At 37.6% G+C, this 16,911-nt stretch overlaps 1 protein-coding gene across 1 annotated transcript; it reads left to right on the top strand.

The window, feature by feature from the left end:
- The first annotated feature begins 1,848 nt into the window (after nucleotides 1-1,848).
- LOC121331232 (transcription factor MafK-like) lies at nucleotides 1,849-12,537 on the top strand. Its single transcript, XM_041278485.1, has 3 exons — nucleotides 1,849-2,019; nucleotides 11,183-11,261; nucleotides 11,659-12,537. Exons 2-3 carry the CDS (start codon nucleotides 11,226-11,228, stop codon nucleotides 12,094-12,096), a joined length of 474 nt encoding a protein of 157 aa, XP_041134419.1. The 5' UTR covers nucleotides 1,849-2,019; nucleotides 11,183-11,225; the 3' UTR covers nucleotides 12,097-12,537.
- Nucleotides 12,538-16,911: the final 4,374 nt, after the last annotated feature.

Raw genomic sequence — 16,911 nt, 5'->3', positions numbered from 1 at the left:
CCCCTATTTATACCCTTGTTCATGACCCCTAGGTTAACGAGCGCATCCGTTCCTTCAATCCTTGGATGCCACGTCGTCTCCTGTCCATGGTCATTGAGCTTGGGTGCCATAGCTCAGCCCCCTTCCTAAATGACCGACTTCCACATACTCTAAGGAATAAGGAAGGGTACTCTGTTCCTTTTACATAGTGCCCTCACAGGTTGGGCAGGAGATGTAACACCAAGAATCATTTGATCTCTGTCACACTACCACATACTATATTTATTATATTTGGCCTATAGTACTATAAAATGACAGCATCAAGATATAATATATACATAACCGGATATCTATGATATTTTACTGGCCTAGTTGATCTACGACATCATCAACGAGTACTCGATTGTACACAGCAGGGACAAATTGAGCTCATGATATAGTTGTGAGTTGGATGTTATATATGTAAAGATTTGAGGTAATATCAAAGATACCACTGTCATCAAAATTGAATCACTCCACGTAGTCTACCTGCTGTCTTTTCGGTGATTATGACGTACATGATCGACAGAAAGCCCCTCAGAACTGCTCAATGGTTTGACTAAAAAAAATAAAAGTAAATATACTGTAGGTACATAATTGAATATATAACTTATATATATATATATATATATATATATATATATATATATATATATATATATATATATATATATATATATATTATATATATAGGTTAGAGATACGTTTTTTGTATGTGAATTTATAAAAGCAAGTTTTCACATTAACTGCCTTGTCCTACGCAAAGAAACTGCATGTTGGTGTCACTGTGTTTCCATTTATAATACCCTACTTTTGAAGCAGATAACTGTACTAAGCCCGGACCATGTGAGACAATATACCCAGCTGTGACCACAGGGTGCCTCATACAGTCACACCAGGACCATCATTCCTTCCCGATTAGTGTGTTCCCATCACAGTCGTTGATGAAGATGCCCCGCTTCAAGCCTTCATCATAGGGCCGGCACGAGCCAGCAGGCTGTGTGCTGCTGATAGCAGGATCCTGCAAACAATTCAAACATACATGGTACAGGGCTGCTGTGAACCTTCAGGCACATTGCATCACAGCAGTGTAACCTAAGCCATTATCATTCAACCGCCAAAAGTTACCATAAACTTTTCTTGTGAAATAGAAACAAATCCTGAGTTTGCAAGTGTATTCCAGGCGTGTTATTTGGAGTATAATAGGACTCCAACACAGTCCTTAGACTTTTATCCTAATCCTCTTCCATAGGCTGTTGTAAAATTCCGACTAAATACCAGGATCATGACGTAATGCTGTCCGTTATCATGCAGGTCCTTCGCCATTTCTGGAAGAGTAGCGAATTTAACTTGTCGTTTTCCACAGTACTCCTGTCTCTTCTGCCCTTTATCGTTGAATTTAGTGTTGTGAAATGCAGAACACCGCATTGCAAAAGGGTACAGTGTTGGCTGCTACTACAGGTAAGATAAATTAGTATATAGGCCACATTATACATACAAACATTACAACATTGTTTATACTAACAGTTTTGTTGCAATACTATTATATAAAAAAGCGATCCCCCGTCTTACACGTTTAAATTGGACAGATATGAAAGCTATGTGTGATCTATGTTAAAATCAATGCTGTCCTTACGTAGTGTATATTTATACTTTTGTATATGCACATGTTTCCTGGGAATATGATATCTAACTATTTGGCAGTGGCTTTATTACTCCTGGTTATTTCTGACTGCCAACAGTTTCCCGCCGGGATGACGTCAACCCAAAGTTATTTTTCATGAATGGAGGGGGCGGTCAAGAGGAGTCGGTGACGTTAGCGCTTGCGGAAACGCAGTGTGGAATGTTGCTACATTGTTGTTGTTTTGTAGTTCATTTTGAATTTGGATACTTTTCGGTAGTTCTCTGAAAGTGTGCTCCGGTTTGATTCCCACACCGGCGCGTCCTTCTCACCATCACGGCACCTGCGCGATCCCGACACACAAGGTCCGCGTCCCCAAGGTGGGTGTACGAGCTTTTTACAAATATCTTTTGAAAATTGTGTTTAAGTGCTTCTGTTTGTGTGGTCAATCAGTTAGCTAGCAACAGCAACGACGCCATACAGACTGTAGCCTTAGCCCGCCGAAGCATAACTGCATTTAAACCTTCTAGAACCTTAACAGAAAATGGAATCGCACGAATAAAAAAATAAATACATGATTTTATTTAGAATATGCTGATTTAAGATGTATTACTCGCAGAGTGTATGGCTGTCACAGTAAACACGTGTCAGCGACAGAAGGCGAGAATGCAGTTGCTGTATAGTAGGTCTGGGATTTAACGGCGATTGTAAAGTATCGTATTACTAAATATTTAATTAAAATGCTGAGTCGTCATAAACAAACCCCGTGCGGTTGTCAGATGCTATTATAAGACCATGTTTATAACTAATAATTGATTTATATTTTGGCGTTGATTTGAATACAAAGAGAGTGTCTGAACTGTTGAATCGTTCTTATGAAAGTTTTTTTTTTTTTTTTGCCTGCTTGCTTAATACAACTCTCCGATTATTTGGCATTACGAAATCATAAATACACGTGTTTTGCTTTTGGGGATTCTCGTGGCAGGAGCATAGTAAAAGGTGTGTCGCTGTAGTCGTGCGATCGGCGACTTTATTATTATTATTATTATTATTATTATTATTATTATTATTATTATTATTATTCACGATCAAAGGGGACCTGTTTGTTCTGGAGTTCGCTGTAGATTATCGAGTTGAGGAGGCGAAGTGTCTTGAAATGGGGAAAATGTTGCGAGATGTTAAGAGTGTGGTGTGGTGTTGAGAGTCCGCGCAAGCTGAGTTGTCGTACTAGTTTACAAAGCTGATGATTTCACCGCACTGAAATGCTTATTCAGTATTGCACTGCAGTGACGACGTGGTACTGTTTTGTAATTGTAAAAAGTGTCGAATAGACCAGTGTTATGCTGTAGTTGAACCCGTCCTGAAAACCGAAGGACGTGTATTGCTGCAGAAATATCTATCTATCTATCTATATATATATATATATATATATATATATATATATATATATATATATATATATATATATATATATATATATATATATATAATATAAGGTCTGACTGGAATACTGGAATGCAGGCAGTCTGGATATACTGTTTGCTTAGAGTTTCGCAATACGTATTGATCTCTGTGTTTGCAGTGTAAAAACGCAAGCCTGGCTATTGTGGTATAAAACATTTACATTTAATGGCTTTCTTCAATAAAGGTCCCCAGGGAAAAAAAAAAAAAAAAAAAAAAATCTGGTGGTAATTTGTTTTAAACAGAAGTAGCTCGTCTTCCAAAAATCAAATATCTAAGTCGCATGAACCTGTCTTGCTTTTTACCCTAGCTGTATCCTTCATTGTCTTGTTTGTCATGTAGGTCATTGATCAGCAGACTCGTTGCTCAAACTGTGCAGGTCTGATCTTGTTAACCATGTAACAATGTTTGCTGAACAATAAACTACTTCCACACCCTACTGCAGGAATCTGAATAGGGAGGTAAATAGCAGGGGTTTGGGGTACTTTGTGCAATCAGGTATATTGTGCAACACATTACTATGCTGTTCATTTTAGTGAAACCCACCCAACGAACGCACCCTTGTGGTTTTAAAACCAGTCTGTTAGATTCAGTGCCATTTTCTATTTCCCTATTGTTCATTTGAACAATATGTTCAGTTTTTAAAGTTAAATCCTTTTGGCATAATAGCACTCTCCATTTGTTCCTTTTGTTCAAAACCGTCCATAGGGTATAGTCCATTTTATTCCCATTTGAAAAGTGCCTGAATGTACAGAGCAGCCCTCCCTTCCACATTGGTGCTAAAACTGGAAACACAGACACAAGTTAAACATATTACTGGACTCCCAACAGGGACCAACATGTAGGTTCTATAGTGTTGTATCTTCAAAATAAATATGCATGACGACATGAAAAGAGGGCTAACAAGGGTAGGGAAAATGTGTTTAAAACTCTGCAGAGGAGAAGAAGCTTGGGAATTTGGGCGTAGACAAATAGCTTATGTAAAGCGAATGCAGGCATTGCCATGTGTTTCACAAGGCTTTAAGGGAATCCCTTGCATTAACGCTGCACAATAAGTAACCCTAACTCTGTGTTCCAGTACTGTGCTGTTATTTTTTTTACAAATAGAGCTACACCCTGGTACTTAGGAAAGGTGAGTCATAGCTGGCGATTGTGAATCATTTCCACTTGGCAGTTAACTGATTTGTCCCAGGCTCTTTTATATATATATATAAAAAAAAATAATAATTAATGGAATGTTTTGACAAGCACTTTTTTCTTCCTTGCCTACTGTTAGCTTACTTTAGATTGCTCCAGAAGTTAATTCTGTTTGATACATGTACATCAGCAAATATCTGCTCTAATACAATGGAGCCCTATTTAGTACATTCTGTGACATTAGACATCTCACCAAATTGTAATGGTTTCTTCCAAACTCAAAGCAATTTAAAGAAACATCACATGGGGTCTATAGGCATCCTTGGGATGGTACCACTTTTAAGGCCTACCTCTGCTTTCTTCTGTGTAGGGTAGCAAAGATTTTAGTATGGCAGTAAGAGTAGAATAACGGGCATGGAATAGACCAACACATTACTAGCATTCATACCATGAAAAAGTTGGCCACAGTGACTTACATTTACTGTAGAAAAGCATCTGATAACAAATGACCAAAAAAGATAGGGCGGGGTTTGATGCCTAATAAGCATATCATTACTCAGAGTGTGTGGGTGGTGCTTGGTTTTAGCAGGAAAGAACAATAGTCTTTGAAGTGAACTTTAATCTTTTTTGCATACCTAGCAATGTTTGAACTGTCTGCAATATTTTGCTAAGCTTGTGAAATGCTAAAGCAGCTTATTCACTGTGCCTGTCTACTTTCGAGCAGGAAAGCCCAGTTCAGGCACCCAAATTCTTTTTTTTTTTTTTTTGTTTTCCTGGCATGTCATTTTAGTACCCTCCCAAAAAGAGTTGCCCTCCCCAGGGAGAGGTTCTCTCGCCTGAGTCACTGCCAGTCTGTGACCTCCTGACTCAAGTGCTCCTACACTAACCACTTTAAAAGTGCATGGGTGGTTGGTGGGAGCTTTGTATTGTGTGGGCCCAAGACAGAAAAGGTCCCCGTCTTACATCATCTGCTCAACAAACGGCAAGCAAGATCTATATTTCCTGTCTCCACTTGTCAGTTATTTAGTTCCTCATATTACAGACCAGTATAAATGTAAATGAAACCCCATCGCTGGGCCACTCTTTGTGAGATCAGAGCATGCTTTTTGTCATGCTATTTATGAATACTAGGTCCTACATCAGCTATAAATTATGAAAACAATAAATGGCAGAAAGGAATTTGTACTGTTTTTTACTTGAATCAAGGCTTGTTGCCCAGGCCAGTACATCAACAGGACATTTCATGTGGAAGGGTGCGATTTCATGCTTCTGGTTCACTCACTTAACAGTAAACAGCATGAGTCACATCTCTGCTATGGAAGGAAGGAAGCAAGTTTTCTTCCAGGACAACCTTGTACTTGGCTTGATTCATGCGCCCTTCACAAAGACAAATCTGCCCGATTCCAGCCTGTGATGATCTGGGGGTGCTTCAGCAAGGCTGGAATCGGGCAGCTTTGGCATGAATCAAGCCAAGTACAAGGTTGTCCTGGAAGAAAACTTGCTTCCTTCTGCTCTGACAATGTTCCCCAACTCTGAGGATTGGTTTTTCCAGCAGGACAATGCTCCATGCCACACAGCCAGGTCAATCAAGGTGTGGATAGAGGACCACCAGATCAAGACCCTGTCATGGCTAGCCCAATTTCCAGACCTGAACCCCATTGAAAACCTCTGGAATGTGATCAAGAGGAAGATGGATAGTCACAAGCCATCAAACAAAGCCGAGCTGCTTGAATTTTTGCGCCAGGAGTGGCATAAAGTCACCCAACATCAATGTGAAAGACTGGTGGAGAGCATGCCAAGACGCATGAAAGCTGTGCTTGAAAATCAGGGTTATTCCACCAAATATTAATTTCTGAACTCTTCCTAAGTTAAAACATTAGTACTGTGTTGTTTAAAAATGAATCTGAACTTATTTTCTTTGCATTATTCGAGGTCTGACAACACTGCATCTTTTCTGTTATTTTGACCAGTTGTCATTTTCTGCAAATAAATGCTCTAAACGACAATATTTTTATTTGGAATTTGGGAGAAATGTTGTCAGTAGTTTATAGAATAAAACAAAAATGTTCATTATACCCAAACACATACCTATAAATAGTAAAACCAGAGAAACTGATCATTTTGCAGTGTTCTCTTAATTTTTTCCAGAGCTATATACACACACACACACACACACACACACACACACACACACGTTATCTCAATTATGTTTATATGTTTATCAATTCTGTTTTTGGGAGCTGGAGTATTGTAGAACCAGTAGACATTTTAGTGCCTTAAAAGAATAATCTTAAAATAAAGTGAATAAAAAAATAAATAAAAGAAGATTTGCAGCAGAGGGTTGCCAGCCAAAAACCTACAATTTACATGAATCACTGAAATCTTATTAGATTTGGATCCCATTGACAAATCTGGAATTGAAACTCTGCACATTTTATAAAGAGGTAAACGATCGGTGAACGAAACCATTTTTTTTTCTTAACGATTATTATTTTTTAATTGTAATTAATAATACGGGAAAGAAAAAAACTATAAAATAAGTTAGCAATGAATCTGTTCTCAATTACAAGTCATAGTGAATTGATCACTGCTAGTACTAGGCAACTGTTGAGTGAAAGTGTTCTTTGATCAGTGAGTGGAGTTTCTTTTTGATTGTTAAAGCTGCAGACTCACAGGAATGCTATGAAACATTGTCAGAGTTCATAGGCATGTGGTCTGAATATCGGTGTGTGGGCAGATGACACTTCTGCAATTCTTAGACCTACATACGCAAGTTTCTGCCTTAAACCCTGTTCCTCTTAATGTGGGCTATTCTAGGGGGTTTTATTTTGCGTGTAAGACTTGCAGCTTCAGTATGAGTGTTATTGTGCCTGAAGGGCAGAGTGGGTGTACATTTTTTATGTTAGTCATCTTAAGCATGTTTTATTGAGAAATTGCAAATCATAAACATTTTGCAAAAAAGGGGGATCTGATTCATACCACCGGGACGCTTAAAAGCCTTGTGTTTCAAAGTTATCCTACTCATTCTTGAGGCTATATAATTTAGGCCATGGAGTCCTACTTTTGAATGAGTCTGATTGGTTGGGCTACTGAAATAATTTGATTTTACATTGACGGTTGTGAACAGCAAGTTATTCTAATTACTGTTATTGCGGGCAACTTTTTGTATTTTAACCAACCTACATTTTTCTACTTAGATTTGTTTGGCTTGAAAATACACTTGTTTTTTACTGATGATAAAATATAAATTGTTCTGATGAATTGGTAAACAGTACAGAAATTGATAACCTCCAAATTGTTTAGTTTAAACCTGATTTAAATGGAAAAGGGCACTTACTAAGCAGGGTCTTGTGGTATATTAGTAGGCAATGGAAATTATTGCTATGGGCTTTGGAGGCTTCTTAAACATGAGTAACAATTCCATGATATGCATGGTCTGACAACAGGGTTACACCATCACCACTTTACCATTGATTGTGAAAGGTTTCTTTTGCACATTTAAGTGATTTAGAAGTTGATGTCTCCTTTGTATAGCTATGACCAAAGGTTTAGCAGAACCATATAGAATTGTCTAACTCAAAGTGAAATGAAACCTGCTGAATGATGTTAACATATTTAATTACGTAACATTCTGTAGTATACTTATACTACAAAGTGCACTTATATACTTCACCAGAAACTGACAAATTAAAAAAATTGACATTTTGAAATCTAACAAAATACTGGACAACTATTATGGCTTACGGTAGACTTTTGCAATATCATTTTGTAGTTTATTTGATTACATGATGTTTAAAAATCTAAATTATGTTCATCCAAATTTGCCTCCCTTATTTTCTTGACTGATTTCGTATGTTAAATATGTACTGCAGACTCAGCCATAGTTACAGCCATTATAGCCCGCTGTTGGTAGCAATAGTCTTCCCTATACAGTATGTGTGTCTATATACCGTCTATATATATATATATATATATATATATATATATATATATATATATATATATACACACACACACACACACACACATTTAATTATGTCTTAATCCTAAAATTCTAGGTAATGCAAAAACAGTTGTTTTGCAAATACATAACCAGGGAGCCTTGAGCTGCTTTAATCAGAGCCAGGCTTGGGGACAAAATTCCAGACACAAAAGATCTGGATAGCATTTGTTTTGGCAGTCTTTTTTTCCTCTTCTCATTGCAAATCAGTTCTTCAAAAGGTCCTGGAATCTGGGCATTACATTGTGGTTCTCAGATCAACCTTTTTCATCCTGTACTGAACTCCTGCACTGTGCTTGCTCATACACACACATCCATCATGTTTCTCTAATCTTATTTGGGAGTGCAATCGCACCAATTTAGAAATCAAGCCCACATCTAAAAGAAAACAAAATGGTCATGCAATACTAATGACCTTGTAAAACAAAAACAAAGAAGAATAGGAAATCTAAGAAACGTATTGAGCAAAATAAACTTTTCTCTTTTAAAAACTGAAGTTCATATTGAAAGGTAGAAGAGAGTACTGTACACCGCTGAAAGAAGGTGCCTCTGATGGGAAAGAAACACAGATGTCTCAGAATAACAATTGTGCTTTTCACAGCAAAATTCAGGGTAAAATACACAAACGATGCTCTTCGGGTTCAAAGAAACATAGCAAGAAAGTTGATCAGATAAGGTACCCTGTTATATTTACTAGAACAGTGGTTGATTTTAAGTCATCCTTTTTAAAGGGAAATTGGAAACAAATAACTATATCCACCATAGTTATCTTACTGTATTTGTGTCTTTAAACATTTAGAAAACAAAATCAGGGCAAAAGGTCTCGTGTCCATACTTTTCAAAACAGTGCATCATTTATTATATCAACATAGAGAATAATGAACTGTACAGTAAATAAACAGACAGGAATTGTATAGACTGCATACATTCCAACAAGAGTGGCAGTTGTATAGAGAGAGGACCCTAGCTTGTCCCAGTGACTTTTGGTTTTCCACAGGAGGGTCTGTTTAAGGCAAATAACTACCACATGAGTTAAATAAGGTAATCTAAAATAGACCGGGGTGCCTGGTGTAATAGGATTGTACTTGTAAAGCAATGACCACCTAAACCTTTTAAAGAATAATGATTTCAATGCATCTAAATAACAATGACAGTGCGGGGGAAACCTTGCTGTCTGAACAAACCACAAGGGAATCCTTCTCATAATCATGTTGCAGTTACTGGGGCATTCAGATTAAGTTGAAAGTTTTGACAATCATCTTCTAGAAAGCTGAAATGCTGATTTGTATATATTGCCAGCAATCTGCAACCTTCATAATATTAAAAAAAAATATATATACATTTCCCCAGAGAGGTTTTTATATTCAACCACCTACCTATAATTTTATATTTGAATGAAGTGATGCAAAACAAACTACAATGTTTGCATATGATATTCCCAATTGTGTTGCATAATTAAAATATTTGCCCAAAAGGCAGCTGATCTGATTTAGATCAGTCGATTGAATGGTGCGTTATCAAGCGAAAATCAGCCCATATGAATGAGCCAGTAGGTACTTACTAGCCTACTGACCCCTAAATCTACACCCTACCTCTAAACCTAACGTCTACAACTAACCTAATCTCTACCCCTAAACCTAGCAGTGTTACTATTAAAGTCATTTTTTACTATTATTTCAACACCACTTTTTAGCGCCCTCTAGTGGCTACTACATCCAGTGTCCATTAAAGCACTTGATTCGGACCGACTCTACCTGTTGGCCCATTCCTATGGGATGACTTTTGCTTGATAACGTCCCATTCAATCGATTGATCTCAAATCAGATCGGATGGAAAAGGTTATAGCACTGTCATTGTATCATTAGAAAACTGAAAAAGACAAAGTTCCTGTGCTTTATTAGAAGGATATACTGTTGTATTATATTGTTCTGCAATGTGCAGTATAATTATTATTATTTATTTCTTAGCAGACGAACGAGCATTACTTAAAATTCATGTAGGATAAGTGTACGTTTACTTTGGATGTTGTATATGTTCATCAGCAAAAATCTTTTTTTTTAAATGTGGTCTCTGCTATTGGTGTTTTGAATGCTTGTGATCTGTCCTTTTTGGATCACTGTAAACTGCTGTAGATTTATAATGTTTCCCATGTGTGCAAACGTGTTGTGAAGGAAGGTTGTTTACTGTTTAACTGGCCATGTGATTCACGCTCCATTGCCCATATGCAGTTGTTAGGGGTTCTCACCATTTCCATGGAAACTGTTTCTAAGCTGAAAGCATGCCCAGTGGTAAGTGGCTCCTGGGACATATGCCTGGGATACTTGGCTTTGAAAATAAAGTTACGGAACACACATATAAACAGTCGGTTTGTCTGCCTTTTATTGAAGGGACATTACGTGTTAAGAGATCCACAGCAATAATTTCTGCTTGTGGGTTTACCAGATTTTAATTTGACTATAGCTAACTCTGGCACTAAAATACATTCTGCAAGCCAACAAATCCCTTAAGCTTCAGGCACTTTTCTGCCATCTTAGTTGTGTGTATCTGGGATAAAGAAGAACACAGTTTTCGCATCTCATTCTGACTAGCATATCAGTTAACCAGACTGCTGTTGACATTACTGTAGCTATAACATGTTGAACATTATACTTATTTTTTTTAATATGTCACAGCTTTGACAGTTAGGTAAACATTTTTTTCTTCTTGTAAATTTTACGACCATCCCAAATAAAATGTCTTGCCACATGAAATGCATTGCATTGTTCCTCATACACCTGAAGTCAGGGTATTGAGAAATCTCCGAGGACAATATAAAAGTTTATTATTTGGCACCATTCATGTGTGTACACTAACAGTACTTTTGCTGCCATCTTCTGTATTTTTGTGTGGTTGTAAAATAATGGAGATCTGCTATACTTATGCTGGGGTTTCTCTCTGTCTGATAGCTGTTTTTCAGTAGGATTCTGGCCAGTTGAATGCATCCTGGGTATGACGACTAATCCCAGAGGAAGCAAAGCTTTAAAGGTGAGGACATGTTGAGTAATTCACATTTTGTCTAATCTCTCCCTCTCTCTCTCTCTCTCTCTCTCTCTCTCTCTCTCTCTCTCTCTCTCTCTCTCTCTCTCTCTCTCTCTCTCTCTCTCTCTCTCTCCTCTCTCTCTCTCTCTCTCTCTCTCTATATATATATATATATATATATATATATATATATATATATATATATATATATATATATATATATGATATATATATATATATATATTTTAACTATGCAATCCAGAGAAAGGTTGACAAAGGGTATTGCAGTGGGAGAATCAGAACATCTTCACAGATGAACATTGTTGAAGGCAGTCTGGTGTTTGATTGCACTGGCATGTATAACTTACCCTTTTAAATGACCTTGTTGCTTTCTTGCATGCAGGTGAAGAAGGAGGCAGGCGAGAATGCTCCCGTGCTGAGCGATGATGAACTTGTCTCCATGACGGTTCGGGAGCTGAACCAGCACCTGCGCGGCCTCACCAAGGAGGATGCGGTGTGGCTGAAACAACGCCGGCGAACTCTGAAGAACCGCGGCTACGCTGCCAGCTGCCGCATCAAACGCGTCACGCAGAAGGAGGAGCTGGAGCAGCAGAAGACGGAGCTGCAGCACGAGGTGGACAAGCTGGCCCGGGAGAACGCCAGCATAAAGCTCGAGTTGGAAGCTCTCCGCTCGAATTACGAGGCTCTGCAGAACTTTGCTCGGTCCGTGGCGCGGGGGCCGATCATGCCAGCCAAGGTGGCAGCCACCACCAGCGTCATCACCATCGTCAAATCAGCTGACCACAAGGCAAGCTCGGCTCACTTCTCCACCCCTTCCTAGTGGCATACTGCAGGCACTTGGGTCAGGGTGTCCTTTGGCATTTACACTGGGTGCCCAGTACCTATTGCATCATTCATTATACCCACCACCCTCTTTCCAGTCCATCCATTTGATTTTCAGACAACCTCTGTGTGGTTTCCACTTTGCTCAGCCGCCCTAGAGTAAGACTAATTCTGTCAGAAACTTTTGTTCAGTACCATAAACTCTTACTCAAAACTCCCAGTACCGGCTAGGCGTCACCCGTCTATGAAAAATTTGAGAGACAACAAAGCACTTAATCCAGTACACTGTCAACTTTATTAGGACAGAAGCTCTATGGTCTAGATAAAAAAAAACACTTGTTTTTTTAAGCTGGGACCAGTTGTGGTAATGAGACTAAAAGTCTCCACACACCAGACATGATGCGATTTGTCCAGCGATAAAATAGTACCTTTCACCCCCCCCCCCCCCCCCCCCAGTGCCCCCCCCCCCCCCCCCCCCCCCCACCACCACACACACAGATCAATGTAATGTAAAGCATCTTTAGATGATAACAAAACCTAGAAAATAATCAACATTACGATTAAATACTAATAAAACATGCAGAAATATATATGAATTGTTACTGGTGGACAGGCGCATATAGCCTCTCCTCTGATTGTATCATCAGCTGGAAAAAAAAAAAAAAAAAAAAGTCATTTTTATTGCCAGTCCTGTTATACAGCTAATAAAAATGTATACATAATAGCTTTTTAGAATGCTTTCAGTAAAGGTAAACAAATCATACACACCAGCTATATCCAGTTCCCTTGAAATCAACTCCCAGATGTTCTCCCTCATTGCCGTGTCTTTATAATTTTCATGTCCTTTATTGTACAGCTCCTTGTATTTTGATACTGCGAGAAAATCTTTTACATCACTTATCACTAATTTAGTACATTATGTTTGTTTAAATAGTTGATGTTATTCCCTTCCGCTAACAAGGGGCAGCAGTTGTAGTAATTATTTGAATTAAGATTAGCAGGTCACTTGTGATCTCTTTGGTTCACAGCCGCAACCAGCTCTGCGGCAACTTTTCAAAGCTGCGCTGGGCTGCACAGGGCTGCGCAGGATCTCCACAGATTTCTGTGAGTGGAGTTGAGTGACGTCACGCAGCAGCCCTCGAAGAACACGCATCTCTGCGATTCTGTCCAGAACTGTGCATATCTGTGGAAATCTGCACTATGGGAAGAACGCCACCACTGTACTACCTCAGGCGAGAGAATCGTGGTGTATTGAGCTGAGTGTGACTTATGTTGTGATGACAACATTTGGGGACTTCTTTCTCTGAAATTCCCTGTTGTCGGCAGTGAAAGTCGCTAGATTTGTTGCTAGTTGCTTTGACAATGTTATTGTCATTAGGGAAACCCAAAAGTCACTGGATCTAGCGACAAAATCGCTAAGTTGGCAACATTGCTGAAGCCTTCAAGGCGTGCAAGGGAAGCTGTTCCTCACTGGTCAGTTCCCCAGCTGCCGCGTGACAAAATCGCAAACTTGCATCACAGCCAGTGTGAACGTCTTGTATCAAGTTTTATTTATTTTTTGTTGTGGTGCTGTTGCCGTACGACACATTCGCTTGTCACGTCATGTCTGGTGTGTGGAGACCTTACCACAGAAAGAAAATACAGTATACAAATTGCTGCTCAGTTCCCTGTGGCAATAACACTTAATACTGTTACAGTAAATAATTACATACAGTATCAAAAAAAAATCACTTGCTAAAATATATATTTCTAAATATTCCAGAGAATGTTGTTTTACATATCAGTGTGGCAATGTAAATAAATATATATATATATATATATATATATATATATATATATATATATATGAGATAATATAATAAATACTATTATATATATATATATATATTACCATTATAAAAAGTCACTACCAAATACCAAGGTTTAAGTCACTAGAGAGGTTTTCGTGAATGGAATGTTATTTTAAATGAACATAGTCTATTTTTTTTACATTTAGAATTATATGCAGATAAGGAAGGGAGAGGCACAAATGGTTGTGCCCTGCCTTACCTTAGCAAGATAAGCACACAATTGTGTCAATATGTTTGTATGATCCTGATAGTTTGCTTGACAATTTGCTATCGATGCCATTTTCATGGTAGGTAATCCATATTGGATAGAGAGATGGAGGCTGGCTTTGCAAAAAAAAAAAAAAAAAGTTGATTGTGTATTACAGATTAAAGGAAAATATTGTTTTAGAGCTGACAATCATAGCTTTCTCTCCCAGTGAAGACACACTCCTCTGAAATCCAAGTCATTTCTAGGTGCCATTGCCGGTGCTGGGTAGTTTCAAAACAATGCCATTGTTTGGTTACAAGATTATTTTGACACGTCCAAGAGTAAAAATAAATACATTTGAAGAGTCTGCTCCAGTTCAAGTTACAAATAGGAGGGGGCTAGTCTGGTTACTGTTAAACTGGAAATGTCTATGGCAACTCACTTTCACAGATTTACATTTTTTTTTTTTTTAAAATCTACTAAGAAAAGCAAGATTTTGCACAGGTACTGAAAAATTATACAGACTATTTTAATTGCAAGCCATAGTCCCGTTACCATATTTTTAAAAGTGGATAATAATCATCAATACGAGTGGGTGCTGATCCCAAATATATATATATATATATATATATATATATATATATATATATATATATATATATATATATACATTAGGAGTACCCTATGATAAAATTGTTAAGATTGCTGCTAATATGGGTGTATGTAACCAGACGATAAAGATTACAACATTTCAAGTCCCCAGTTCTATTGACCGCTAGCCAGGTGTCTGAAAACTGGAGCAGACTCTTTTTTTTTTTTTTTTACTCCATGGACACGACATTATACTCCAAAGCAAGATTATTACTGTGCTCTTGTTATTGCCGTCTTTCATTTCTATGCTTTCATTTTCTATACAGTTGTCAGTGTCCAGGGCATGACATAGTTTAGGAAGGGCCAGAGGAAGGGCACTATCCATGACTGTTTTATTTCTCATATGTGCAATAAATCAGGCATACATTTAAGTTTTACATTCTGAAAAAGACAAAAGTATTCTTTCTGACAATTTACATAATGGGTTATCAGATTGGATGGTGTGAATGCATCTTAGAAATTAAACTACTACTGTTAATTGTGAAATATTTTCTTTTTTTTTTTAATTCTCCGTCCAAGTCTGTTTTTATTCTTACATAGTTTTAGAAGCTGTAACTTGGGATTCCTTCCTTAAATGATTATATTAAAAAAAAGATTTTCTGTAAATGTGGATATTGGGTTAACTTTTTATAAATCTAATTTATTTTTCTAGTTTAAATTGCATGTTTAGGTGCCCTTATTTGTCCTAGTTCATGGTGGCGCTTTGCTAAGTCAAAGAGAAAAATGAATACATTGCCTTAAAGTATCCCTGTATCTTGCTTTAGTCTTTGCTGACACCCAGTGGCAAGTATTTAGATAAGCAACACAAAAATGAACAAGTTTGGTATGAGCTCCAGGGTTTTTATAACCAATATATCAGCGAAGCATTTAATACAGTATGAAGGGTCTTGTTTTATGAGGCTGAAAGTCATCTTTGTCAGAGATCAAAATCAATATCAGTGTTCAAGGTGTGAGTGGCCTATTAAAAGATGACAACTTTATATTTGTTCAGAAGCTTAAAATTAAATGTCATGATCGTTTTGGGTATATTTGTGCTTCCTACCGTTTCTGGATCCAGCCAGCAGGCACCACCCACTTGTAAAACCATCTTAAGAGCTGTATTGTATATTGTATATACACGTTCTTTACGTGCAAAGCACCTGCAACTCAAAGCCCTACTTTCTACAGAGCCTCCCCTGGATTGGCACTCAGCTAATCTCTAATAGAAACTGAACCACTGGTAAATGTCACCAATCTTGGAGATTCATTATTCTCCATTGAGAACATTTTAGGACAAAGATTTCAAATGGGCTACCAAGGAAATGTAGACAAAGGGTAATAATATTTGTGCCAAGACTTTTTCGTTTTAAGTGACTAAAAGGGTAGAACTGGAAATAGCAATAAATGAAACTTCTGACAGTTGGTCAGGAGAATTCTAGACTCTGTTTCATGCCCTGGTTTTCTGTGTGTGTGTGTGTGAGTAGAATTGTAACTATGTTCCCTCAAATGAGTGCCACCAACTCAAATGTTTGATATGCAAAAGAAAGGTTTACTGTACATATTTCTTGTTGGATACCGATTTACAAAATCCAACTCCCTTTTTTATGTTAAACTGTATTATGCTAGTTTGGTTTTATCTTGGTAAATTATTAACTTACATACTTGCAGTATATGAAGATATTTAAATTATATTATGCATATTCATGCCTATTTCAAGCCATTTGCCACTGTGCATATGTACTTTACTAAATCTTCTTACTGTGGGATATGGTTAGGGGTTGTCTAATTAAACAGACCCCCAAGTCAGTGCTCTTTAATGGGAATGAGGCATTCTGTTCTGTGGCTGCACTTTCGGCTGTAGGTAACTACGTATTATGTAAGAGTAGTAGAAGACTGATCACCTGAAAAACACTTGAGGGAATCTTGATTTGTTACATTATCTCTGTTTCCAAGTCTTATTTCAATATTTATTTTTGTTTTGTTGCTTTTTTACATATGTAAGTTATTGCATTTTATTCAGATTCATTGTGGATTGATATTAAAACTAACCTTCCTCCTGGTGTAAATACAGAATATCTCCCGTTTCCATGCTCGACAGAAAAAACAGAAGTTATTTATTGCTGTAACTGAAGTACGGCTGTGACTG

The sequence above is a fragment of the Polyodon spathula genome, chromosome 18 (genome assembly GCF_017654505.1).
Source record: "Polyodon spathula isolate WHYD16114869_AA chromosome 18, ASM1765450v1, whole genome shotgun sequence".
NCBI classification, from domain to species: domain Eukaryota; kingdom Metazoa; phylum Chordata; class Actinopteri; order Acipenseriformes; family Polyodontidae; genus Polyodon; species Polyodon spathula.
This window is presented reverse-complemented; position numbering and strand designations above follow the sequence as displayed.